This window comes from Anolis carolinensis, chromosome 1, assembly GCF_035594765.1.
Source record: "Anolis carolinensis isolate JA03-04 chromosome 1, rAnoCar3.1.pri, whole genome shotgun sequence".
In the NCBI taxonomy this organism is placed as follows: Eukaryota; Metazoa; Chordata; class Lepidosauria; order Squamata; family Dactyloidae; genus Anolis; species Anolis carolinensis.
The window spans coordinates 273,932,567-273,958,442 of record NC_085841.1 but is presented as its reverse complement, the minus strand read 5'-3'; the positions used below and the strand labels follow the sequence as shown (position 1 = coordinate 273,958,442).

Genomic DNA, 25,876 nt, shown 5'->3' with positions numbered 1-25,876 from the left:
GCAGACCCTCATAGGGGGCCATCCAGTTGGGATTGCCTGGTTTGGCTGCCCAAAGGGACACCTTTGCTGTTGCTGGGGGAACATCAAGAGGATTGTTGGTTCTCATGAAGCTCCTCCTTGACCTGAGTCTACTGGAAGGATGCTGATAGTCATGAAGTGGGTGGCTTTCACAAAGGTTGATCTTTTTGTGGCTGAAGGTATTGCTATTATTTCCTTCAGTCTAGGCACTTGGTTTGTAATTTTCCTTAATGAAAATATGCAATTTTAACCTTTCTATGTGCAGACCGCAACAAAGTTTAATACACTTTTCCCATGTTTTTATGATAGAAGTAAGTAGGATATGAAATTTATAACACAGGAACAAAAATTGTGTTACATACAGTTTTTCAGGTTTTTTTTTAAACTGGTTTACTCATGAATTTTAACTGATTAACCAAATCCCCATGAATGTCCACTGAAGTTTATCGATGGGACCTGATTTCTAAATTATTTTGCATTATGGAATTACTCTTCATGATTTGCTAAGAAAAAGTTTCAACCCCTCCCCCCATTTTTTCTGGCTATGGTCCTGACTCCCAGTGTAACCGAGAAACCATGACATTGCTGTGAGATCAATACCAGTGGAATTCTTGAGATTTGGGAGCAAGAAATTGATGTAGTCTCTGACCAAAATCTGACTGAGAATACAGAATCTAAACCTAGAGTTCTTTCTCCACTAACCATTCCCTGGAAAAGTCCAAGAACTATGTCAGCCTTGGAACTTGTATAGTTAAGGAGAGGTTGTTTTTTTTTTTTTAAGCAAAAGTTGTGTTTGATAGGGAAGAAAACATCTTTCCACACATCTCCCAACCTATCTGTGTTGAGTTACCAGGATTGAAAAACTGGCTTTAGGATTCCCCATTCTTCATGCCCGTTTGTGTGTTCTGTTATGCCTATAAACCAAGTCCCACACTAATAACAGCTATCATTTTCTATAATAAAAAGTCTGGTTTTCTCCATTTTCAATGTACAGCTATTATAGGCATCAGTAAATGTATGCCCATTTGTTCTGCCTTCTATCAGAGAAAATAGTATATTTTACAGTACAGAACAATACTACCCAGCGATTCAGTGGTAAATTATACCTAATCATCTTTTCTATCTAATTATGGCCCCTTCCACACTGCTGAATAAAATCTCACATTATCTGCTTTGAATTGAAATAGAATAATAGAATCATATTGTTGGAAGAGATCCCGTGGGCCATCCAGTCCAACCCCCTGTCAAAATGTAGGAAAATTGCATTCATAGCAGTGTGACTCAGATATCCCAGTTCAAAGCAGATGTTGTGGGATTTCCTGCCTTGATATTCTGGGTTGTATTGATGTGTGGAAGGGCCCTAAGAGTAATCTTTTCAGTATTTTATAGCATGAACCATTAAAAAAAAAATTCGAATCTGTCTATACAAACAGTACGCTGTCACAATATCACATGGGTTCAAATTGCAGGAAAAAAGATTCCACCTGAACATTATTTATTTATTTATTTATTTACAGCATTTATATTCCGCCCTTCTCACCCCGAAGGGGACTCAGGGCGGATCACATTACACATATAGGCAAACATTCAATGCCTTTTAACATAGAACAAAGACAAACAAACATAGGCTCTGAGCGGCTTCGAACTCATGACCTCCTGGTCAGAGTGATTCATTGCAGTTAATGGCAGCTGGCTTGCTCTCCTGCCTGCGCCACAGCCCGGGCCCAACATTAGGAAGAACTTCCTGACTATAAGAACTGTTCAGCAGTGGAACTCTCTGCCTCGGGGTGTGATGGAAGCTCCTTCCTTGGAAATTTTTAAACAAAGGCTTGATAGGGTTGTTGTATGTTTTCCGGGCTGTATGACCATGTTCCAGAAGCATTCTCTCCTGATGTTTCACCCACATCTATGGCAGTCATACTCAGAGGTTGTGAGGCTGGATGGCCATTTGTCAGGGTACTTTGATTGTGCTTTTCCTGCATGGCAGGGGCTTGGACTAGATGGCCTATGTGGTCTCTTCCAACTCTATTATTCTATGATTCTATGAGATGATGATGATGATTATGATGATGATTTCTTACCCAACTCTCTTCACAGCTCAAGGCAAGGTACAACACAGTCAAAACACATTACAAAAATACATACCATAAAATTAATATACTAAAACATATTACTACAGAATAAAGTAGAGTCTAGCTTATCCAACATAAACGGGCTAGCAGAATGTTGGATAAGCGAAAATGTTGGATAATAAGGAGGGATAAAGGAAACACTTATTAAACATCAAATTACATTATGATTTTACAAATTAAGCACGAAAACATCATGTTTTACACCAAATCAACAGAAAAAGCAGTTTAATACATGGTAACATTATGTAGTAATTACTGTAATTACGAATTTAGCACCAAAACATTGCAATGTATTGAAAACATTGACTACAAAAACATTGACTACTAAAAAATGACTACAAATAAAGATAGAATTGCATAAAATGAACACACAGTAACAACATTGTCAGAAGTTAAATTCGTAACAATTTCAGTCCTATGAAGATTTTTTTACAAATCTGTGATCCTTGCCTGCCTAGAGAAACAGCTGTGGGATGCAGACTGCATTGGATAATACAAAACTTTGGATGAGCGAAGGTTGGATAAGTGAGACTCTACTATACATATGCATGGTACAAGGATTCAAATACAATACAAATATATATACATATAGGGTTGACAGTAGTCCTTGATCTTGTCCCCCTCATCAAAGAACATTTGATCGTATATTGTGCCCACATGCTAATAGTAATGAAGTAAATTGTGATGAGCTTTTAGTAGGAAAAATGGTTTGATGGTGAACACATCTATCTTTAATACTGAGAGACTTTCCATATATAAAATTTCCAGTTGTGTTCATTTAACTGTGTCTTAGTTTATTTGACTGAAAGGAATGTGTTTGATTAAAATTCCTTCTTTCTCTTTTGAGGTCTATTAATAGTAGGCCTATAATTAGAAACACAGTGATTTCTTGTTGGTCTCAAAGCTATAAAACCATGGGGGCCTCTTAAGTTCGCAGCGTCTCGGTTTATATCAAATTATCCTTCTCATAGATATTCCTCTTTAGACAATTATTTTCCAAGAGGGAATATTTATATGTGTTGTTACACTTAGGTTTTACTTTTTCTTCCATTTTTTTTTGTAATATTGGAACTACCCTCACACATAATCATCATTCTCTTTGGCTTTAACAACAACAACAACAACAACAACAACAACATTTTATTTATACTCCGCCCTATCTCCCTGAGGGGCTTTATTTCTCTCTCTTCTCTGTTAGCATATACAGAAAATATTTTAATGTATATTTTAATTCGTTTTAGTAATAGAAGTTATTTTCTCAAGTTATATGATGGTAATTACTCAGAATAATATTTAAAACTACAGCTTAGAAGTAAATATTTGTGAGATAACAGGAATAAAAAGTTTTTTTTGGTAAAGGCTGGTAATATTAGTATGCATCTGTAACAGGTGAGAAGTACTTTCTCTGATTAATATTGAGAAGCTACATGCTTTGCTGGGACATTTTCAGGGTTCTTTCTTGCAAATTGTATCCCATTTTCTTCTTCTTTTTTAAATTAACAAGCAAAAAAAAAAAACCAATGGAGAAAGTAAAACTTTGTAGTTGGGGTATGATAGTAATGAGATCTCTGCTTGTTTGGCCCAATTCTATCATTGCTGGGATTCAAGAGGCTCTTTGATTGTAGGTGAACTATAAATCCCAGCAACTACAACTCCCAAATGTCAAGGTCTATTCCCCCCAAACTCCACCAGTGTTTGTATTTGGGCATATTGAGCATTCGTGCCAAGTTTGGTCTAGATCCATCATTGTTTGAGTCCACAGTGCTCTCTAGATATAGGTGAACTACAACTCTAAAACTCAAGGCCCACCAAACCCTTTCTGTTGGTCATGGGAGTTCTTTGTGTCAAGTTTGGTTCAATTCCATCGTAGGTGGAGTTCAGAATGTTCTTTGATGTAGGTGAACTATAAATCCAAGCAGCTACAACTCCGAAATGCCAAAATCAATCCACCCTAACCCCACCAATATTCAAATTTGGGCGTATCAGGTACTTGTGCCATATTTGGTCCAATGAAAATACATCCTACATATCAGATATTTACATTACAATTTGTAACAGTAGCAACAGTAGTTATGAAGTAGCAACGAAAATAATTTTATGGTTGGGTGTCACCACAATATGAGGTACTGTATTAAGGCGTTGCGGCGTTAGGAAGGTTGAGAACCAGTGTTCTAACTTTTTCCTGATACTTCATCTCTGCTGAAATTTTTCAGGTTTAAGCTACAGTCTTACAAAAAAAATTATTTTGCATTCCCTGAATAGTTTGCCTGGAATCTGTCATAGGAAAATTCCAGTTGCTAGAGAGAGGTATTTCATGCAAGCAAAAGCAAAATTCATTAAACAGTACTGGTAGAGGAAATATAATGTTTTATTGTAAAGTCATTCAGAAAACATAGGCTTCCTAGCCAGAGCCGGCCCTAGATAATTTGCAAGTGTAAGCAAACAGTATTTTGGTGCCCCACCCCAAAATGCAGTGAGAGTGGAAGAAGTGAGCCATGGAGATAAATAGCAAAGATAATAGGCAAAAATAATTGTTGAAGAATAGTCACTCAATTTGTTGTAACCAGAACAGAATAATAGAGTTGAAAGATAAAGATATGTGTATTAATGAAATAAAAATAAATTTCTTGTTTGCACTTGTGTGTCTTTCCTTCCAGGCACCTCAACAGTGCCCCATGTGATTTGGCGCCACCCGCAATTGCTTACTTCGCACATAGCTTCAGCCGCCCCTGTTCCTAGCCCCACTAGGAATTGAAGGTGTTTTCATAAAACTATTTCAGCAACCAGAGCTTTCTGCAGCCTGGCAGACTTTTCCCAAACTTTCTTTCAGTTTTAGTTTTTATTTGGCCACATTCTTCCTACTAAAGATAGTCACAAATGCTTGATCAGAGCCCAGTTCTCTCCTAGCTTGAGTGTCTAGAACAAGAATGTTTGTTTCAGTCCATCTCTTTATCCTCTCTTTTTCTTTCTCTATGTTTTAAAACATATTTTTGTCAAATAGAAATGATTTATAGGTTAACTGGAGGTTTCGTCTGCAGTCTGTGAAAAGTGTGATATGCTAAATAAATTGGAGCTTTAATTTTTTTTTAAGATAAGCTTGAAAGAAAAAAAAAGATCATTTCATATGATAACATTCTGAGAAACTCAGACATTGAACAAAGATATGAACAGCATTAAGTATGTAATTACCATACTGTCAATTCAACTGATGTCTGGAAACAAGTTGTTGGTGAAAACATATTTTTCTCTCTTTGATGCTATTAATTTATTAGCTTGTAAATAGAGACATATTTATTGACTGGTTAACCAATCGATAAAATACATTAATTGAGTGACAGCTCTATCACAAATGGAAGAAGAAATTGTATTTAAAAAGTCTTCTGGAGAGTATTGGAGCACATGGGTATGCAGTTTGTGTGAATTTCATTCTAACAGCTAATCTGTTAAAATAAAATTTGACTTATATGAACCCATTGAGACTTTTCTACTTTCATATGAGCAGATAATTGTAAATATTTTATTTTATTGTTCAATCTCTGATGACGAAATCTCAATTTTTATTTCAAGCTTTCATTGTGTGCACACATATGCAGAGATTTTTTTTAAAAAAAACATTGTTAGGAGACATGTTCATGGATGATATGATACGTTTTAAACCGCCTTGAGCCCCCGCCCCCGGCCAGGGGTGAGAAAGGCGGTATATAAATATAGTAAATAAATAAATAAATATGACACTTTAGGGAATATGTGTATGGATGACATGCTTCCTTTATCTTCCCCTGATCTCTATGCATTCAGCAAAAGATCGGAACAGAATCAATGTGTATGCATACACTGAGACAATTGCACATGCAACCATGCTTTTAGAACGTTCCCAATATCACATGGAAGTAGTAGGCAAGTTATAGAAATTTTGTGGGTTAAAATTTTCTGTTCAATACAGAAGTTGGAAGATCTAATTTTGAACACAGGAGTCTTTTCTCTTGTATTAAACTTTGTTGTTTTTATTTGAATGATGTGCTCTGAGTAATTGTGGTTGATACTGAAAGACTTCATTGTCACCACCTCCTGCGACATTACCACAAGGATTGCCACCAACCTCCTTAGGTCTCAGGTTTTCACTGTACTTGGGAGGGTCATGGCATCCTAGAGCAGGAGCCCTGGTTCTCTGTGGTATGCTTGAAATGGGCTCATGAGTTGGGCTGCTTGAGAGAAACTTAGGATATTTGCCTGTGCCAATGAAATCCTTAAATCATGAATCCAACTACTGTATATCATGTATATCATGGTAATATGTCACACGAAGAAAGTGTACGAAACTAGGAGGTTAAATATGACTACCTTCGCCTCATATTAAATTTAACACAAATCCTTTACTTGAGATGTCAGTTCTTACTTTGTCACACAAAAATCTACAAAACTGAGTGTAAGTCTTAAAGTGGATAATTGGGCTATTTGGATGTGGGCAGATTAATGTTACAGGAGATTTCAGGAAATGTAATTTGGTCTATTTTAATAATTGACACAGTGGATCGGGGTAGCTGAAGCACATTATGCAGTTTAGGGCAAGTCCCAAAACTGTTCCGGCTGTCCCATCTTATTGACAAAAGGAATGCTGATTTGTTGCTAAAATGAAATATAGGTTAGCTAGCCTTATTGAAACTGCTTGAGGCCAGAAGTGGATTTTTATTTTCTCCCCCTTATTTTGGAATATCTGTATTTTCAAATACATACATACCATATACACTTGTGTTTAAGTCAACCTCATGTATAAACCAATGGCATAATTTTGAGGCCAAATTATGGATTTTGATATGATTCACCTATACACTGGAAGTTTGTGGAGAAGGGAAGTGCCAGTGCCACCTCAGGGGCAGTTGCCGTTTCCCTGTTCAGAAATTCAAAAAGGATAGAAGTGGCATTGCAGTGGGGAGAGAAGAGGGAATTGGTGCTTCTTTTAGGCTCTGTCAGAATGAATTAAGATCTAGCTTTTGTCCCTCTACTCAAAAAAAGAGATTATAGCACTGTTATACTTTTATGTGCTATGGGAACATCCCATGGGACCCTAGATTGGTTGTATGTGATGGTGGTGGGGGCATTGATAATTCTCAGCTAGAGAGATACTCCAGTGTCTTACCAAACTACAAAACCACAAGATTTCCTAGGATGCAGCCATGGACATAAAATGGCAGTATAATGCTATATTTTTGAAGTGTGAAAGCCCCCACCCCATTTTTATATATGTAGGTCAATGACACGTCTGCTGGCAAGATTACAAATGCCTCCAAATAAGGAATTTGTCCTGTATATCTCTTCAACTGATGCAACTCCAAATTACTTCAGAGGTCTGCAACTTATCTTGCAGGTCTACTGCTTGTGAGATTTCATTTTTTGAGCTTCACCGATTGTTGCCTGTTCTGAAAAATGAAGTTCCCAAATTGATTTAATACAGAGAATTAGAAGCTGTCACCACCACTGGCTACTCACCAACTGCAATAATTTCCTTACATCCTTGTAGTCTATTCTACTTGTCACTGTTGGCCTCATTCTGACAGTGATGGCCATTCTGGGGGAAAAAATCAAGCCTGTTCATAATTTCACTCCTCCTTTTGGAAACTCTCTTAGTCTTGTCTAAAAAATGCTCCAAAAAGATAGTTAATGATTGTGAATGTGTTCTTTTTATGATAGACGCTAAGAGGGGAGAAATTCTTTTGCTGCTCCAGGAACTTCTTTTTGATAAATTTCTCCTGCCAGAGTGGAAACTGCTATTTCATATAAATATATGAGGCACACAGGTTTTTCTTGGTCTCGGTCCCATTTTTCATTCTTGCCTCACTTTGCTGTTGGCTTGCTTAGCTTTGCCGAGAGGCAGCTTTCCACCTGACACTCTTGACAGCCAAGTGACAGGACATTCTGTGCTGCATCATCCTGCCGAGGGGCCTGGCGGCATCTCAGCCTTGCACATTGGAGGATTGCAACCATCACGAACCATCAGTGCTTGACCTCCTCAACACCACATTATTCACAATTTTTCCGACTGTGTTGATTATTTTACCATAGCTTTCATTTGCTTTTTCTTTGGGCTGAAAATTGCATCACATTGCCAACAAAACCATTCTGCAGAGAAACTTACTGGAAGATTTACCATTCATTAACAAAGTACTGTCATGTTTAGGAATTCAGGAAGCAAAAAGCCAAAAACAGTTTTTAAAACTGAAATAGAGAATTGCCCTCTGCTGAGACAGTATGTATAGTCAGAATGTTTCTCATGTCACAAGACGAATTCAAGAAATATGGTCTAATTAAATTTAAAGGAATTGGAAAGTCTGTGTCCCACCATATTTGTAGGGGAACAATTTATGCTATGTGTCCAAAATGGTTCATTGGAATGAATAATGGACAACCTCAGTGAATGTCTTCTATGTTTTCAAGAACTCCTCCTGACATCAAGGCAAAACAAGGAGATTGGTTTCTGCAGTCTCTACTAGTGACAGAGAATAGGTGGACGTAACAGTGGGCTGGACAAGTTTTATTTAGTTCAAGACTGAACAGAACATTTCAGCATTTGATAATTCATTTCAAAGGAAGGCTAAAGGATCAGTGCCATGAACTTTAAAAATCAATATACAGAAGGCAGCTTGGAGTTTAAACAGTGAATGTCCAATTTTACTTCTGAAATAAAGTATTTGAATCCCTTATGAGTTGCTGCAGTGAAGATGGAGCATGCTATTTTAGCATGCATTAATAAAAGCACGGTCTCTAAGTCAAAGGAAGCAATAACTTCTAAAGTACTGCATTCAGTTCTTGGCAGTTCCTTTTAAGAAGAGTACACTGGGTCCAGTCAGATCTTGGAAGCTAAGCAGTCAGCCCTGGTTAACAATTGGGTGAGAGACTGCTGATGAATAGCAGGTGCTGAAGGCTGTATTTTTCTGAGAAAATAACGGACAAGATTACCTCTGAGTATTTCTTGTCTATGAAAATTGTATGAAATTCTGGGATCTCCGTAAGTTGACTGGGGACTTGAAGGCACATTCGGAAGGGTTGGAGCAGTTTAAGAGAAGAGCAACAAGCATAAGAGATATACAGAACAAAACACATATGGAAGAAAATATGGTGAAGAGAAGACGATTACGTTCAAGGGCTGTCATAGAGAGGAGGGGCAGGCCCGTTTTCTGCTGCCCCAAAAGGTAGGACTAGGCCTAATAATGTGAAGTTATGGAAGAGTAGATTTCTCTTGAACATTAGAAGGAACTTCTTGACAGAGAGGGATTTAGCAGTGGAACCAGTTGCATAGAGAGGTGGTGGGGTCTCCATCTCTGGACATCTTCAAAAAGAGACTCGATAGCTATCTTCTGGAGATGCTTTAGCTCAGTGGTTCACAACATGTGGGTCCCCAGATATTGTGGCCTTCGGCTCCCAGAAATCCTAACAGCTGGTAAACTGGCTGGGATTTCTGGGAGTTGTAGGCCAAAACACCTGGGGACCCACAGGCTGAGAACCACTGCAGCTGAAGATCCTGCATTGAGATGGGGGTTGGACTCTATTTTATGCTTTTAACATCACCTTGCTCATTACCTGGTTTCCAAATGTTTAAATAAACAATGTCGTTCAATATTCCATTTCACAATGTTTTTGAAAATTCTTGTATATAACATTATGCAGCTCTTTTGAAATTCAGATAATGTAGAAATACATTTCCCCCCACAATTCCTGCCTACTAATTCTGCAGAATAATTCATTTCACTTTGGTGTAAATGACCCAACAGTTGATATACTTCAACCAGATTGAAATCGTACAACACTATTTATATTTATATTGGCTTGTATAAATAATTTTATTTGCATTTCTTAGAATCTAGTGTCATATTGATTGTGTTTTCCTTAGATTGAATGGTTCTTATGGTCTCATCCAACTCTTATGATACCGTGATTCTATTTATCATGCTCCAGTTCTAGAATCTGTTGTAAGATTTATTTTCCCCCACAGATACATTCACTTAAATTTTGGCATTCATTTTCCACATATATGTTATTCTAATTTATTTAGTCTATTTGCCCATGTTTTCCAAAATTATGTGCATTTTAGTTGTATGCATTTTTCAAGTGCATGTAAGTGATAATGAAGGATTTCTTCCTGATGCACATGACACCTTCGGATAGGGAAGTGTCTTCCGAATCACAGCAAAAGAAAATCTTGAACATCCCCTTTTCCTGGTTGTAATCCAACTCTTCTCTGTGTGTATGTATGCCTTCAGGATCCCTATTGACTACCCATGAATTTCATAATGTTTTCTGAGGAAAGGAATACTCAGAGGTGGTTTTGCCACTTCTTTCCTCTGAAATATAGCCTCAGCACCTGGTACTCTTTGGCAGTTTCCCTTTCAAGTACTAAGCAGAACGAAGCCTACTTCATTTCCAAGATCAGATGGGATCTCTCCATAGCTAGTTCCAATTTTTAAAATAAATTTTAAAAGGCTGCATCTGGAGAGTAGTAGCAAGAGAGCTGAGGGGCTGTTGGATTGGTTTGTGGCTATAATTAATGCCTCTTTGAGCCAGGGGTCAGTTCCATCCTGCTTTAAGCAGGCGGTAGTAAAACCGCTACTTAAAAAGTCCTCGTTAGACCCATCCGTATGTAACAACTACAGACCAATTTCCAACCTCCCATTTTTGGGCAAGGTTCTGGAGTGGGTGGTTGCCACGCAGCTCCAGGGGTTCCTCGATGACACTGATTTTCTGGACCGTTCGCAGTCTGGCTTCAGGCCTGGGCACAGTACCGAGACGGCTTTGGTCGCCTTGGTGGATGACCTCCGCAGGGAACTGGACAGGGGGAGTGTGACCCTGCTGGTTCTCTTGGACATCTCAGCGGCTTTCGATACCATCGACCATGGTATCCTTCTGGGACGGCTGTCTGGGATGGGGCTTGGTGGCACTGTTCTGCAGTGGCTCTGGTCCTTCCTGGAGGGCCGTTCCCAGATGGTGAAGCTGGGGGACACCTGCTCGGACCCCTGGCCTTTGACCTGTGGGGTCCCGCAAGGGTCTATTCTTTCTCCCATGCTTTTCAACATCTACATGAAACCGCTGGGAGAGGTCATCCGGAGTTTTGGAGGGCGTTGCCATCTCTACGCAGATGACACGCAAATCCACTACTCGTTTCCATCTGACTCCAAGGAAGCCCCTCGGATGCTGAACCAGTGCCTGGCCGCTGTGGCGGACTGGATGAGGAGGAACAAGCTGAGGATCAATCCCGACAAGACAGAGGCCCTCCTGGTCAGTCGCTCGTCGGATCGGGGTATTGGGTGGCAACCTGTGCTGGATGGGGTTGCACTTCCCCTGAAATCACAGGTCCGCAGTTTGGGGGGCCTCCTGGATTCAGCGTTGACGCTTGAGGCTCAGGTGTCGGCGGTGGCCGGGAGGGCTTTTGCACAACTCAAACTTGTGCGCCAACTGCGACCATACCTCGTGAAGTCTGACTTGACCACGGTGGTGCACGCCTTAGTTACCTCTAGACTGGACTACTGTAATGCGCTCTACGTGGGGCTTCCCTTGAAGACGGCCCGGAAACTACAATTGGTCCAATGCTCGGCGGCCAGATTAATAACGGGAGCGAGTTACAGGGAGAGATCTACTCCCTTGTTTAAGGAGCTCCACTGGCTGCCGTTCATTTTCTGGTCCCAATTCAAGGTGCAGACCATCATTTATAAAGCCCTAAACGGTTTGGGACCCGCCTACCTTCGTGACCGCATCTCCTACCATAAACCTGCCCGAGCCCTTCGATCATCTGGGGAGGCCCTCCTGTCACCACTGCCTTTATCTCAGGCCCGCCTTGTGGGAACAAGGGGGAGGGCCTTTTCTGCTGTGGCCCCCCGTTTATGGAACTCACTGCCCATTGAGATCAGGCAAGCCCCCACTCTTTTAGCCTTTAGGAAAGATTTAAAAACATGGCTCTTCCGGTGTGCTTTCGGAGAGTAATTGTATATACCTCCTTTGTTTCTCCCCCCAACATCTATTCTGTAGACCCTGTTCCCCATGGTTTTATTCTATCTCTTCTTACCCCGAGTTTTTAACTTTGTGTCCATGCGGCCCGCCCTTGTTATGTTATGCTACGTTTTGCTTTATTTTGTTCTGTATTGTGTAGTGTTATTCTTGTATTCTTTAATTGTATTTTGATATGTTGTTTTTATATTTTGTTTATTGTATTGTCTTGGGCATGGCCCCATGTGAGCCGCCCCGAGTCCCCGTTGGGGAGATGGTGGCGGGGTATAAATAAAGATTATTATTATTATTATTATTATTATTATTATTATTATTAAGAGAGAGAGATTTGTGCAAGTGATGTTAGATATCACTCATCATCTGTTGCAATATTGCGAAGTTCTTTTTTTCAAATAATTTTTATTAATGCTTTTCTAATACACTACAATTAAAATACTAAAGGAAAACTGGGTAAAGAGAATCATAGAATCATAGAATCATAGAATAGTAGAGTTGGAAGAGACCTCATGGGCCATCCAGTCCAACCCCCTGCCAAGAAGCAGGAAATCGCATTCAAAGCACCCCCGACAGATGGCCATCCATCCTCTGCTTAAAAGCCTCCAAAGAAGGAGTCTCCACCACAACCCCGGGGAGAGAGTTCCACTGTCGAACAGCCCTCACAGTGAGGAAGTTCTTCCTGATGTTCAGATGGAATCTCCTTTCCTGTAGTTTGAAGCCATTGTTCCGTGTCCTAGTCTGCAGGGCAGCAGAAAACAAGCTTGCAAGAAGTATATATGGTGTAAGGGAGGGTGAGCTTGGGATAGGGGGAGAAAGGGAGGGGGGATGGGTAGCAAAGGAGGATGGGGAGGGGTATAGGGAAGCCAGGGGAATAGCTCCAAGCCAGGGGAAAATGGCCTAAAACAAGGGGATGGGTGGTGGGGTGGGGTGACTTCTGTTCTTCTAAAACTCTTTCTCTTACCCTCCAAAGCAACTCACAACAGATTACTTCTTTATTTGAATGTATTGTTTGCTAGCACTGTTGGAAACGTATCATTCCACTTCCATGTTTGTTTTTCAGGCTCAATTCAAAGTGTTGTTTGTATATTTTAAAGCTCCATATAGTGTGGGACTAGCACTTGTTATGCTTTGGATTGCAATTCTTTAAAACTGATTTTACAGCTATAGTTATTCTTTTTTCTTTGGGCATTTTTAAAGTATCATGGTAGAATTTGTAGCTTGAGATTAACACATTACAAAAGCTGCATTTTTATTAAAACTAATTTGCTGAATAGGCAAAAAAAGTTTCTGAATAGTACTCCAATAGTACTGAGCTGGGAGGTGTCCTGTTGCTAGAGTCTGTAAATCCCAGTACAGTCTATACAGTTGCATTCCATGCTTCTGATATAATTATCAAGGACTGCCAGTGGAAACACATTTTTGTTCAACAGCGGCCACAGCTGCCAAACATTGTAATTAAAACAATCCTAAAATTATGGTTTATTGAGGTGTGTGTTATTTAACATTTATAAATTATGTTGTCAGCAGTCAGGTAAGAAAATTTCAAGATGTCACCAAATTTGTATAGGTTGGTTGAAACCCAATTGGACTGTCAAGGATTTTTCAGCTTATGCGAGACCATGAAAATGAGCATCAGTGTAATTTGGTAGAGTGTATATTCCATGTAATGGCTGCTTTGCATATGTAGATGATGGAAATGGACTGATGTATGTCTGTTGAAAGAAATCCTAGATCTTTTTTGTAAAAAAAATTTAATATTGTCTTACAGTTTAAATATATAGAAAAATAAATATAATATATATCACCAAGTGGAGTGGGCAGTTGTGAAATTTGATCCCATAAAAATAATATTATATCATAAAATGGAGTGGGTTTTCCCCATTGCATTTAAGGCCCTTTTATAGCTTTATATACATGGACATCTAAATCCAGAGCTTTGGACCAGCCCTGAATTCTGCAGAGCTGTTTACATGCTGCATTTCTGGAACTTTGGTAGTGGCTGGGCTCCTGATCATCCAGTTGGGCCAGAACCATTTTGACCTCAGTGAAAATCCACTGAGGTTAAAATAGTTCTGGCCCCACTGGATGATCAGGAGTTCAACCCAGCCACTATCAAAGTTCCAGAAGTGCAGCATGTAAACCTTTATCTTTGCTGGCATTTGCCTTCAGAGAGCACTTGGTACCACTGGAGAATTTTGTTACTGTCAACAGACCCAGAAGGCTGCCCGGGAGGCAGGGTCCTCAGCTAAAACAGCAGGAACAACCAGGTAATCAAGCAGGCTCTCCTCCAAACACAACAGAGTCCCGAGGCTGCCACTATCATGGGGGACAGCCTCTTTGCACACCATCTCCCTGTCTGTCTCTTGGGTTCCAGATCTCTCTGGACCTTTTTACACAGGTGGGTTTATGTGCGCAATTCTAACATGTCATTGAAACTAAGGTGCACGTCAATTTTGGCAATGTAATTTCGCCAAAAAAGATGAGACTTGAGTAAATATGCTGCGTTGCTCCTCAAGCCATCCACATGCTAGGAGGAAGTGGATTGTGGCATAAGAGACACAGCAAGTGGGCCTTGCAATATATGACAAGACAATGGCATTTAAAAATGTGCTTGTTACACCCATTGATATCTCAATTACCAGATCCAGGTATAGTCAAGGGAGTCACAAAAGGAAGTTAAAAGAATTTCTATTCTTTTTTTAAAAGGGAAGGATGTATGACTTCAATTTACAATCCTGTACACTTACTAGAGAGTAAGTCGTACTGAATGCAGTAAAGCTTCAGAGTAAGTCACAGTAGATTTTACTGGTAGTTAAGTTACCTTGTTCTCCATAAAGGAACTGTGTGTTTAATGTTCCTTTTCTTTAAAAAAAAAAATCCATGAAGAAAACTGAGCTGTGAGGACTCAGAAGGCATTCTTGTGAAATCTCTCCTAAACACACACACACACACACACACACACACACACACACACACACACACAGAGTCCTTCATAGCCAAAGTCTACTCCAAGTATTTCCAGCTGCAGTTGGAAGGATGAGTCATGCTGGAAGCGAGGAGGTTTTCTACAAGCCTTTTGCTTGGTTCACATGATTTTTTTTTGTTTTGTTTTACATTCCTGTCTGTTTTTCTTTTCTTAAAAAAATGGTAAAGGAGATTCACCCAAGGAAAACCCATATGAGGATGTGGAGCTGAAAGCCCGTAACGCAGGCCGAAAATCCCAGCAGATTTCCGAAAGTTCCCTAGATTCTTTGCACAGGATGTGGACTCCCCAGGACAGGAAGTACACAGCACCTCCCCAGGTAATACTGTTCGTCCTTGTGGGGGAGTGGGGTGATCTGGGGTTCATATGTTTCGACTTGAAAGTGTTTAATTTGTTTGCATTTTGCAAAAGAGCCATTCACAGCAGAAGCACAGACAAAAAGCAGATGTAAAATAATCATGTGCAACTGAGAAAGAGACACAAGAAAGAAGTAGAATCCCTTTAAATGCTTAGATCCATTAGCAACTTAAATCTTACCTTTTCATTTGCTTTAACTATTACAGTTTTTGGTATGATCCATTTATTTTGTTTAGAATTGTTCCTCTTCTTTGTTTTTGCAAGTACAGCATCACTCAATTCTCTTTCCATTTTGAATAAATCTGATTATTTCTGACTTTTTTGTTATTCAGTGCTTCACCATCTTTTATCTTTATTGTACTGTATAAATGAAATGTATACTATTGTTTAGGTGAGGAAATAGTTACCACCCAATCGTGGCTGTTGAGATGCCTCCTTTGTTACTCATCCATTCTGCAATATCAGTTCATTTTGCTGCTTGTATGTCAGCCATCCTATAAATATGTAAATTCAAAATTTACTTAAAAGTAAATTTCATTGAAATCAAAAGGGCTTGTTTCAAGTGCATGCATTCAGTAATGGTTTTGTAGTGTCATCAAAAGTTGGACAGGTGGCTCAAGGATTAGGATTCTTGATATGAAAATTAGCCCATTTTAGAAAATATAGTTCAGCTTATGGAAAAAGATCAGGCCTTATGCACAGACCTTGCCCCTCAACACAGGAACATTTGAACTGGGTCTGTCCATTGGATGCAGGGTTAGGGAAAACAGTATTCTGATGCTATCCAATTGTTTGTTTGTTATGGGGTTTTTACTAATTGTTTTGATTGATTGATCTTATAGTGATAGACGTTCATAAATTATTAACACATTATATTATTTTATCACTACTAACCCAATCAGTCCTCCGTGTCAGCCTAATCTCCTCTGTCTGTTTATCTGTATCTATCTCGTATCTAATATTTCTTTACAGCATTCCAAGAAGGAAAGACGAGAAACTAGTCACATACATAACGTACACGTTTTCCTCTAAAGCTAGCTCTTTCTTAAGTCTCTTGGAGCTTTTGGATTCAGATGAGCAATGTTTCCAAAATCTGAGAAGAGCACATTTGTTTAGGGTGGCCAATCATGATAGGGAGCACTGGGCCCGAAGGATTGAACTAGTACAAAGCAGTGTGTTATACTAATGACAAAATCCATCTTTTGGTGAAAATGCAATTTTGTCTCAGTTTAACAGACACTCCTTGTTTAATGTTTCTTGATACTTATTTGAGGCCTTTCTACTAATTTTAGGAGTTTAATTTAGGCCTGGAATAATTTGCCTTTCCCAGAAGAATGCATTTGTATTACTATAAGTGTCTCCTCTCTTTCTTTCTTTCCTTAGTTACCTTCAAAGCCTAGCAGTCAGTCTCTTAGAATTGTGAACTGGTCAGAAAGAAAAAGCCATCGGCTGCCACGGCTACCCAAAAGACACAGCCATGATGACATGCTGCTGCTGGCGCAGCTTGGTATCCCCTCCTCTCCCTCCAGCCTGAATGAGGATAGTCTGAGTACTACAAGCGAACTTCTGTCCACACGCAGGGCCAGGAGGGTCCCAAAGGTAATGTTGAGTGCAGTGTTCTTGTATCTGCAAATCAATCTCAAGGATACATCCCCCACTATCCCTGGTGTTTGTATGAAGGAGAGAGGAACCTGGACTTAACTGGGAGAAGGAACCCTTGTCTGTTTAAAGCAAGCTTGAATAGCATATGTAGCCATGAAGCTGCAAAGTCAATTAGTGGGGGTATCTGCATAGAGATAGCCTGACCTTTGTTGCCTTGTCGCATCCTCTGTATAGGTAAGGGTTATTTCTCTCACCCTGGACATTCCATGGATATATTATACACTCCACTTGCTTCAGTGTCAACAGAATCTCTGAAGATGCACAGATGCAGGCAAAACATCAGAAGAAAATGCTACTGGAATGTGGCCATACAGTCGAAAAACTCACAGCAACCCAGTTATTTCAGTCATGAAAGCCTTCAACAACACAATGTAGATGCTACCTATTGCAACATAAACTTCTTTTTTTAAAGAGGATAGCGCTTTTGAAATTACTTGCAGTTCATATTCTTCATTTGGCAACTCCTAAGGGCTATGACTAGTTGCCTTTTGAGATACTGTACAAGGTGTTAATTTGCTTTTGTGAAACTCATCCAAATGGGTGTCAGAGTGTGTGTTTATATAGAGATGTCAGTGGTCTGCTCTTGCTAAGTATATTTTATCTGAGGACATCTTCCTCCACTATATTGGTTGCAAGGCAACCTTTGTAAAACATTTTCACCCAAATAATCACAAATCAACAGTTTTTATTAAAAATGCATAAAACTCATGTTATCTTGCCTAGTAGAGAGGATACTTTTGAAACGGCCGTTGTTGCAAGGGAAAAGTAAATCAGCAAAGATTCACATCCCTCCCTGTGTCACATGTTCTGTTGTCGGCATGGTGGGTGCCCATGATGTATTATCCTTCACCATGACATCTGTGGAAAGGTCACTGAGTGTTCAACTATGAAAAGGGGCCAGGACTTTTCCTTGATTAATGACCTGCTTCCCCTCAAGCTTTCTAAACCAGAGCATTCTTACCAGCTAAATTATAATTTGAGTAGCAGTTGGCATGCTACTATTTATAATCTACTGTGTGTATGTCTTAATTTTTTCCTCCTTTGTTATTGTTTGTAACGATGGTTCCCAAGGAAATCACTAATGAATCAATATGGGTCCTATTGTTTATTCAAAGGCTGTGCAGTTCAGCTAGATGCAATGTTACAGATTTGAAAAAAAAGTATTAAATGTCAGCTATTGCATCTTAGTAAAAAAAAAAAGTCACAAATCCCAACCAGGATTTGATTTTTTTTTCATGTAATGGTAATATGAAGAGTTTTTTTTTATAGCTTGAAAAAATTTGGTCTCTATGTTTAGCTCTTCCCTGCTGGATAATTAAAAGTCTTGTTGATGTGTGACATTAAGTGACCATAAGTCTTGATAGACTTTGTTCAGAATTTGTACACAATTTGTTCGAAGTGGGATTGTCTTTGCCTTCCTGTGAAGTTGAGTGTGTGACTTGCCCAAGGTCAGGTAGTGGGTTTCCACTTTGCATAGCCAAGTTTGGATTCGAACTCTGCTCTCCAGAGTCCTAATCCAATGCTCAAACTACCCCAACAATACTCTCAGTTAAAAAGCTACATTGCTAAAAAGTACTACAGATAAAAAAGTTATAAATAGATGTTGTCACTATTCTTTGCATATTTCTATAGAAGTAGATATACACATTTACTTGCTGTTAAGATCTATTGATGCAGAGTGACTAACTTCCAAGAAAAAATATCATCCTGTTTCTCTTACATTCTGTCCAGAGGGGAAGATCATTTAAGTGCAAATGTTTAATGCTGTATGAGAGGTGTGCTCTTATGTATGGAAATATTCATAACATTTACATACAACAGTGATTATAGTTCAGAACTCACGAAAGACAGTTAAAACAGAATGTTATAGAACACAGTATTGTGAAGTTCCTTTATATAGTCCAACTGAGGTTTAATCCCAGGTATGTAAATATTATATGGGAATATGAATAAATCACATAAACAGTAATTAATATAGAATTTGTTTTTCTGGATTTGAGGTATGCTGATAGTTGTCCTCTTTTTCAGCTTGTACAAAGGATCAACTCTATCTATAGTGCAAAAAGAGGAAAGAAGAGGTTGAAGAAACTTTCAATGTCTAATATTGAAACAGCATCACTGAGAGGTATGTGATGGAAAAACCTTTTTGATTAAGGAGAGAATGTTGAATGCCCACTTATTGTTATTGTAGTTAATGTGATTTAAAATGTTTTCCAAGAGTACAGTACTAGTAAATAACATTGAAATGGTCCCAAAGTCAGGTGCATGGCTGCTCTCCGGGGAGCTGCAGCCACCACAGACCTCTGGTATATGTATTCTTGAGTATTTAATAACTCACTTATCACACTTTTTTGTTTACTGCTATAGATAATGGGAGCCCCGGTGGCGAAGTGTGTTAAAGCACTGAACTGCTGAACTTGCAGACCGAAAGGTCGCAGGTTTAAATCCCGGGAGCGAATTGAGCGCCCGCTGTTAGCTCCAGCTTCTGCCAACCTAGCAGTTTGAAAACATGCCAATGTGAGTAGATCAATAGGTACCGCTCCGGCGGGAAGATAACGACGCTCCATGCAGTCATGCCAGCCACATGACCTTGGAGGTGTCTACGGACAACGCCAGCTCTTCGGCTTAGAAATGGAGATGAGCACCAACCCCCAGAGTCAGACATGACTGGACTTGACATCAGGGGAAACCTTTACCTTTATAGATAATGAGGAAAATTGATGAAAGTCCAGCAAACAGTTACTGTGTTACATGTTGATTTGAATGGAAAATATTGAACCTGTTGACAAAATATCCTTAAAACAGCATGGCCATTGCTTCAGAGTATCTAAATACTTTCAGAATCCTAAATAATTTCTTCATAATAACTACTTATTCTGAAATACATTGCAGGACAGTTTTGCTAATTTAAAGCATGAGAGCAAGCGTGACACCTTATTTTCTGATGATGAAATCCTTCTCTTTTAGATGAAAACAGTGAGAGTGAAAGTGATTCGGATGACCGGTTTAAAGGTGAGAAGCTGAGTTTATATCTTATCTTCTAGACAGTTTACAATTCGGTGAAGTCAAGCTGATGGATGCCTTTTTTTATTAAACCAGAGAGTTAAAGACAATGTGAAAGAAGAATAATTCATGTTTGGAAACAGAATTTCAGAATTCTTCTATCATTCCACATGGAGATAAAATAAGTTTATGTTAATCCTTTTCATAGTACTTTTAATACTTTTGAAATGCATTGCCTGAGTCGAGCTGCTATATTTCTTTCACTCTGGATTTGTCTTATTTAAGAAAGTGATAACCAGCTGCTTTGAGGCAGGATTTATTTGGCAAGACAAGGTGTTTCGTCCTAAGAGTGTCAAGGACAGAACGCCACAAGATTCAAAGTAACAGAGTTTATTAGTTTACAGAACTCAAAAATGCCCGTAAAACACAAGGGCCAGGCAATTTTTGCCTTTAGGAGCAAAAAGGGGCAAAAGTAAATGTTCAAAAGATAAACCGGATTAAACCGGAGTTTAATCCGGGTAAAAACAAACTGCTTTCTTCAGCCTGGGTATAAACAAAACGAAAGCCAAGGAACAAAAGATACAAAGAATGCAACTAATTGGCAGCAGATTCCTCTCTGCTGCCAACACTGTGTTTAGAGTAACTTGCGTCGCTCCCACACACACACACAGCAGACAGGATTCCAACACGAACAATTCAGCCAGGGATTTTAGCAGTAGAGTAGACCAGTTCCGTTCCGTAGATCAAAGCCAGAAGCAGACGTTTGTAGTTTTTCCAAGTCCAAGAAGGGGGGAAGACAAGCCGTGGTCAGTTCAGTCCGAGTTCTCAAAGCAGGAGATGGCGTCCGTCAAGAAGACGACGGAAGGTCAAGCTAATAAGAGTAAGCACAGGTTTGCACAAACAAATGCCCACACAATCCCTCCCGCCGTCTGACCCTGGATTCCAATCAACTTACGTCTCAGCACAGGAAAGCACACAAGTCTTCAGGGAAGCGTCCCACACACACACACGAATCCCAAGCGTTTGCCCAGATTACCTTGCCCGACGCAATTTGCAATTGCTCCCAAGCCCCATTTTATGCCAGTTACAAATCTTCATCACTGTCAGCTGTCCTCCTTAACCCGGGCGTTTCCTCATCACTTTCCTCGTCAGAGCTGGAACACCTCTGACTACGCCCAACAGCATCTCCAGCTGTGGATCCCGTCCCATCCCTCCAGCTAAGCCATGGGTCTAATCCTGAAGATCCCCATTCATCTTCTGTCCCATCATGACCAGTGGCACCCAATTCCTCCCTTACCCGAGTCCAATCCATCTCATCCTCCTCTGAGCTAACCAGCCCCTCCTCCATTCTTTCCGTAAACCCTTCGAAAGACTCTTCGTCAGATGGTGCTGCAAATATGTCTCGCAGTCTTTTTCTCTCTCGCTCCTCGAGAGTATCTGACTCTCGAGGAGTCTTACGCCCACGCCTGTCAGTAACAGAGCCACGAGGCTCAATCATAACACTATCCCCTCTCACAAAGGCCTCCTCCTCCGATGGCGGAGAAGTGGCAGTGATACCCTCCGCTATAGCACCACGACGACTAGAGGTATCAAGTTTCAACAGCGAACGATGAAAGACTGGATGGACCTTTAAACTAGACGGTAAACGTAAACGAAACGCAACAGAAGAAATCTTTTTAACGATAGGAAAGGGACCCAAATACCGAGGCGCAAACTTTCCCCCAGCCTGTTTAATATGTTTGGAAGATAACCACACCAAATCCCCTTCTTCCAACTCCTCCCCTGCCTGCCTGTGGCGGTCAGCCTGAGTCTTCTGCGTTGCCTTAGCTTCCAACAGTAAGCGACGGGCAACATCATGCAATGCAGCCATTTCCGTAGAGCGGTACACAGGGTCCGAAGAGACCACATTGGTCGACGGCGCCACACCTCCCCGTGGGTGAAAGCCATAAGTAAGCTCAAACGGCGTATGCTGACTAGACGTGTGCACCGCATTGTTGTAAGCAAACTCCGCCACCGGTAGCCACTTCACCCAAGCCGTGGGTTGATCTAAACAAAAACAACGCAAATACTGCTCTAAGAGCCCATTAACCCGTTCCGACTGTCCATCCGTTTGCGGATGGAAGGCGGACGACACGTTTAACTTAGTCCCCAAGCACTCATGGAAGTGTTTCCAAAAGCGTGACACAAATTGCGGAGCCCTATCTGAAATAATCACCTCGGGTGCTCCGTGCAAACGATAGATGTGCTTAGTAAATAGTAAGGCCAACGTAGGGGCCGCCGGAATGGTTGAACAAGGAATAAAATGAGCCAGTTTACTAAATAAATCCACCACCACCCAAATACAAGTATAACCCCCAGACTTAGGCAAATCTGAAATAAAATCCATGGAAATGATTTGCCATGGCCTCTCCGGAACAGGTAGAGACGACAACAACCCTCTAGGGCGCCCAACAGGTGTCTTACTCTGCTGGCAAACGGCGCAGCTGTCACAAAAGCGCAGAATGTCTTGCCGCATCTTTGGCCACCAGTAGCTCCTGGTGATAAGCTGTACGGTCTTGAACCTGCCAAAGTGCCCAGCCATGGGTTCGTCATGGTGGGCTCTAATCACCTCCAACCTGAGGGCCCCCACTGGTACGTAAACCTGCCCCCTACGCACCAATACCCCGTCTTGATCTTGGAGATGCGGCAGTATGGTACGGTTACCTGCTGAGAGCAGCATCAGTTGCTCCTGTGTCCACACATCATCTTTCTGAGCCTCAAGGATCTGGTCATGTAACCCGAGCTCATTATCTACAACACACAGCGAGGCAGTAGGCAAGATGGTCTGACATACAACCTGCTCATTGGTCTTAAATTCTGGCTTGCGGGATAAAGCATCGGCCCGCAAGTTTGCCTTCCCCTCCACGAACTGCACCTTGAAGTTAAACCTGGAGAAAAACAAAGCCCAGCGGATTTGACGCTGGTTTAACTTCTTTGCTGTTTGCAAGTGCTCTAAGTTCTTATGATCAGACCTGACCACGATCTGGTGCCGTGCCCCTTCAAGCCAGTGCCGCCACACCTCAAACGCCACCTTAATCGCCAACAACTCCTTCTCCCATATGGTATAGTTCTGCTCGAAGGGTGTTAGTTGCCGCGAGTAAAATCCACAGGGACGCAAGGTCCCTGAGGAATCCTTCTGAGACAATACAGCCCCCAACGCGTAGCTAGAAGCGTCCGCTTCTACCACAAACGGTTTGTCAACATCAGGATGGGTTAGTATGTTGTCCGATTGAAAACTAGACTTAAGTTGTAGAAACGCCTCGTGAGCTTCCCGCCCCCACACAAATGGCTGTTTCTTGCGCAGAAGCTGCGTCAAAGGTACCGTGAGCTTTGCAAAATTCGGAATAAACTCCCGGTAGTAATTAGCGAAACCTAAGAACCTTTGTACATCCTTCTTAGTCCTCAGCTCCTGCCATGAGTTGACGGCGTCAACCTTATGTGGGTCCATTTTAAGTTCCCTACCTGACACTACATGACCTAGGAACTCCACTTCAGGCACATGAAAGACGCACTTGGAAGCCTTGGCGAAAAGCCCATTAGCCCGCAGTCGGTGCAGAACCTGCTTGACATGTTGACGATGTTCTTTCTCGTCCTTAGAAAAAATCAAGATATCATCCAAATAAATCACTAAAAATTGGTCAATTAGGTCCCTGAACACATCGTTCATGAACCTCTGGAAGACCGCAGGAGCATTACAAAGCCCAAAAGGCATGACTCGGAACTCGTGGCATCCGAAACACGTGTTAAATGCCGTCTTCCATTCATCCCCTTCCCGTATACGGATTAAGTTATAGGCCCCCCGCAGGTCAAGCTTGGTAAAGACCTTAGCCCCTTGCACCCTTGATAACAGTTCCGAGATTAAAGGGAGCGGGTACCTATCCCGAATGGTGTATTTGTTTAGGATCCGATAGTCGCAGACCAGCCTAAGTTCCCCAGTCTTTTTGGCTACAAAGAATACTGGTGCCGCAGTTGGAGAACTAGAGGGGCGAATAAACCCCTTGGCTAAATTTTCATCTAGAAACTCCCGCAAAGCTTGCCTTTCCGGTACAGTCAAGGCATACAACCTCCCTGCTGGCAGTTTCGCACCTTCTGCCAACTTGATGGCGCAATCATATGGCCTGTGCGGTGGTAATTTGTCCGCTTCTCTTTTACAAAATACATCAGAGAACTCCCCATACTCAGCAGGCACTCCCTCCATATCAGAATGAGTAACATTTAAAGTGCAACAATCCTGCCTCTTTAAGATCACTTTACGTGTTGCCCAATCTACTTGTGGGTTTACTACAGCTAGCCAATCCATCCCCAGGATCACATCATATCTAGGCAAGCTCGTAATATCCCACACAAACGTTCCCGTTACTCCCTGCACCTCCCACGTTACTGCTGAGGTTTCCTGGTTAACCACCCCAGTCTCCAGCAGTCTCCCATCTGCTCCTTCCACCCACACGTCGCATGCCTTGCGCACTTTAGGAATGCCATGCTTCTTAGCAAACTCAATATCTACATAGGAGACCGTGGCTCCTGAGTCCAGCAGTGCCAGAGTAGAAACAAGTTCCCTTCCCCCAACAGATAATGTAATGGGTACGAAAACATGCTTCCTCCCCTCAGTTGACTGCTTGAGGAGCCCTAGTGCGTTGGACTCACGTCGCACTAGGGCTGGCCTTTTCCCGAAAGCTGGGAAGGTTTCACATTACAATTTTTGGCAAAATGCCCAGCATTCCCACAGTACAAACACAAGCCCAGCTGCCTCCTACGGCTCTTTTCCTCTGTAGACAGCTTTTTAAAGACCCCAAGCTCCATGGGCTCTTCCCCCATCACCACAGGTGCCCTGGTTACATGCATGGGTGGCGCACACATTGCTTTTGAATGTTTACGAGCCTCGAACCTTGCGTCTAAACGCAGCACCTTAGCTACTAAGGCGTCCCAGCTTTCAGCCGGCTCCAAGCGTGCTAATTCATCCTGGAGCATATCACTTAACCCGGCAGTAAATAAAAGCATGAATGCATTTTCCCCCCAATCCAGCTGGTGGCGATACAGGTTAAACTTATTTAAGTAATCCAAAACAGTCCCCTTTCCCTGTTTCAACCGATACAGAGCCCACCCAGCGTTCTCCGTGCGGAGAGGATCCCCAAAAGTATCAGTTAACAACTTTTTGAAATTATTCAAATTGTCCTTGACTGGGTCATTTCCCAAAATTAAATTAGTGGCCCATTGTCCTGCGGGACCGGTCAACAAACTCAAAATAAAGGCCACCTTGCTAGTGTCTGTAGGAAAAGCATGAGCACTGAGCTGAGAAAAATAAAGCTCCACTTGTGCCAAAAAGGTTGGCAACTTGCACCTGGTTCCGTCAAAGCGTTCAGGAGTCAAAATATGTCCTTTCACGGCATGAGCTGTTTGGCTAACGGTCACAGCCGTTTGCAATTGGTCTAATTTGGCCCTTAACTCATCCATCGTCTTCCTGACGGGTTTATTGCTGCAATAAACCTTTTATGGGCGTCGGGCAATCTGTCAAGGACAGAACGCCACAAGATTCAAAGTAACAGAGTTTATTAGTTTACAGAACTCAAAAATGCCCGTAAAACACAAGGGCCAGGCAATTTTTGCCTTTAGGAGCAAAAAGGGGCAAAAGTAAATGTTCAAAAGATAAACCGGATTAAACCGGAGTTTAATCCGGGTAAAAACAAACTGCTTT

The 25,876-nt window shown here is 41.2% G+C and overlaps 1 protein-coding gene across 5 annotated transcripts in view; it reads left to right on the top strand.

The window, feature by feature from the left end:
- Nucleotides 1-25,876, top strand: part of dennd2b (DENN domain containing 2B) — a 178,760-nt gene that overhangs the window by 108,589 nt on the left and 44,295 nt on the right. For all 5 annotated transcript variants that reach the window (XM_008107133.3, XM_062967694.1, XM_008107127.3 and 2 more), the window contains 4 exons: nt 15,294-15,442; nt 16,864-17,079; nt 19,171-19,267; nt 20,110-20,154. In XM_008107133.3, coding sequence (XP_008105340.1) covers nt 15,294-15,442; nt 16,864-17,079; nt 19,171-19,267; nt 20,110-20,154 — 507 coding nt within the window. The remainder of the gene's footprint in view (nt 1-15,293; nt 15,443-16,863; nt 17,080-19,170; nt 19,268-20,109; nt 20,155-25,876) is intronic.